General features: G+C 29.5%; 1 protein-coding gene across 1 annotated transcript in view; it reads left to right on the top strand.

Annotated features, from left to right (window-relative positions):
• Positions 1-2,072, top strand: part of LOC107671790 (protein unc-13 homolog B) — an 86,335-nt gene that overhangs the window by 65,518 nt on the left and 18,745 nt on the right. Inside the window, exons 26-27 of the mRNA XM_016464762.1 lie at positions 1,299-1,426; positions 1,608-1,693. Coding sequence (XP_016320248.1) covers positions 1,299-1,426; positions 1,608-1,693 — 214 coding nt within the window. The remainder of the gene's footprint in view (positions 1-1,298; positions 1,427-1,607; positions 1,694-2,072) is intronic.

Below are 2,072 nucleotides of genomic sequence, written 5' to 3'. Positions count from 1 at the left end.
GATGATAATGGGCTGTATGCACAGCAAGCATTCTTGCGTGCTCTCTGCATAATTTTTTTAATTGACAATTTGTGTAAATGTTTTTTCTCAGTAACCGTAAACTGCATGACTGCTGCTTGAGAAACTACAAAATGATGGAAATAAATATGTAAACATGCTTAAATCAAGATATGTTTACTACACAAAATGACAAATTAAGAAGCCTTGTTTTCTGAGAAATCTAATCAAAATGAAGCAAGCTTCTGCTTAAACTTATTTTCCCTTTGACTTGTTTTCATTTCATTGTTTTCATTTGACCCCTTTTTTATTATTACTTTTTCTTTTCTAATGTTATGTTTTAGTTCTGTTGAAATTTGAGGTTTGTTTAAATTTCTGTCTTAAAATATTTAAATGTATTTTTCTGATTTATTTATATATTTGTTTCATTATTTATTTTTTATTTTTTATTTTTTCTCACCTTCTTTTCTAATGTTATGTTTTAGTTCTGTTGTAATTTGAGGTTTGTTTAAATTTCTGTCTTAAAATATTTAAATGTATTTTTCTGATTTATTTATATATTTGTTTCATTATTTATTTTTTATTTTTTATTTTTTCCTCACCTTCTTTTCTAATGTTATGTTTTAGTTCTGTTGTAATCGGATGTTTTTTTTAATATCTGCCTTGAGATGTTTAATTGTATTTTTATATTATATTTATTTATTTTATTGTTTTTGTTTTATTATATTATTTATATACTTATGTCTTTCTTGATTTCTTTTATAATGGTATGCTTTTAGTTCTGTTGTAATTTGAGGTTTGAGGTCTGTCTTGAGATGTTTAATTGTATTTTTCTATTATATTTATTTATTTTATTATATTATTTATTATTTTTATGCTTATTTTTTGTCTCTTTTCTAATGTTATATTTTAGCTCTATTGTAATTTAAAGTTTGTGTGAATCTCTGTCTTGAGATGTTTAATTTGCATTTATCTAATGATAATTAAAAATAAATTAATAAATAAAGATAATAAATAAAAATAAAGGGTTGGAATCAAACTCTACTTCTCTAATTTTCTACTATATTTTTTTTTGTCCATTTTGATCAATCTCTCCAAAAACAAGACTTCTCATCTTATGTCATTTAGCATCTCAAGTAAATGCATCTTGATTTAGAAATGTTTACATGTTTTTACTGGAAAACATAGCAAAAATGCTACATCTGAAGAACATCTGTTTTTACAGTGCATCTTATGTTGTGGTTTGCTTGTATTCGTGTACTTGACTTGAACGTATCTCTCTCGGCTGTGTTCATATCCAGTCGAAGACGGTTCCTCCTGAAGAACAGGGGCCGAGTATTAAGAACCTGGACTTCTGGTCCAAACTCATCACCCTCATCGTTTCCATTATAGAGGAGGACAAGAACTCTTACACGCCCTGCTTGAACCAGTGAGTGTGTGTTCAGACCCGAGATAATGGGGTTTAACATTACAGTACTCCAGAATATTCCTTTAAAAACCTGAAACAGAATGGTTACAGTAAGATACAATAACGAAAGCAAGTTATATAACTGATATGAAGGAAACGGAGAGAAATATACCCATAAGTCCTGCCTGTCTTCCTCCTGCAGGTTCCCTCAGGAGCTGAACGTGGGAAAGATCAGTGCGGAGGTGATGTGGAACATGTTTGCTCAGGATATGAAGTACGCGATGGAAGGTAAACACCGACTGAACACTAAACCTCTGACAAATGTTTCCTCTCGTATGAGAAACTGAAAAAATGACAGATCTATAAAGTAGGGAGGTTCTTGTTAAAATGTTATTTTTTAATGTATATTTTTATATGTGTGTGAATGTACATACGTGACCCTGGAGCACAAAAGCAGTGTTAAGTCGCCGGGGTATATTTGTAGCAATAGCCAACAATACATTGTATGGGTCAAAATGATACATTTTTCTTTTATGCCAAAAATCATTAGGATATTAAGTAAAGATCATGTTCCATGAAGATATTTTGTAAATTTCCTACTGTAAATATATCAAAACTTAATTTTTGATTAGTAATATGCATTGCTAAGAACTTCATTTGGACAACT

This window comes from Sinocyclocheilus anshuiensis, unplaced genomic scaffold (genome assembly GCF_001515605.1).
Source record: "Sinocyclocheilus anshuiensis isolate Anshui unplaced genomic scaffold, SAMN03320099.WGS_v1.1 scaffold1491, whole genome shotgun sequence".
In the NCBI taxonomy this organism is placed as follows: domain Eukaryota; kingdom Metazoa; phylum Chordata; class Actinopteri; order Cypriniformes; family Cyprinidae; genus Sinocyclocheilus; species Sinocyclocheilus anshuiensis.
The sequence above is the reverse complement of the archived record's forward strand: the minus strand, read 5'-3'. Positions and strand labels throughout refer to the sequence as shown.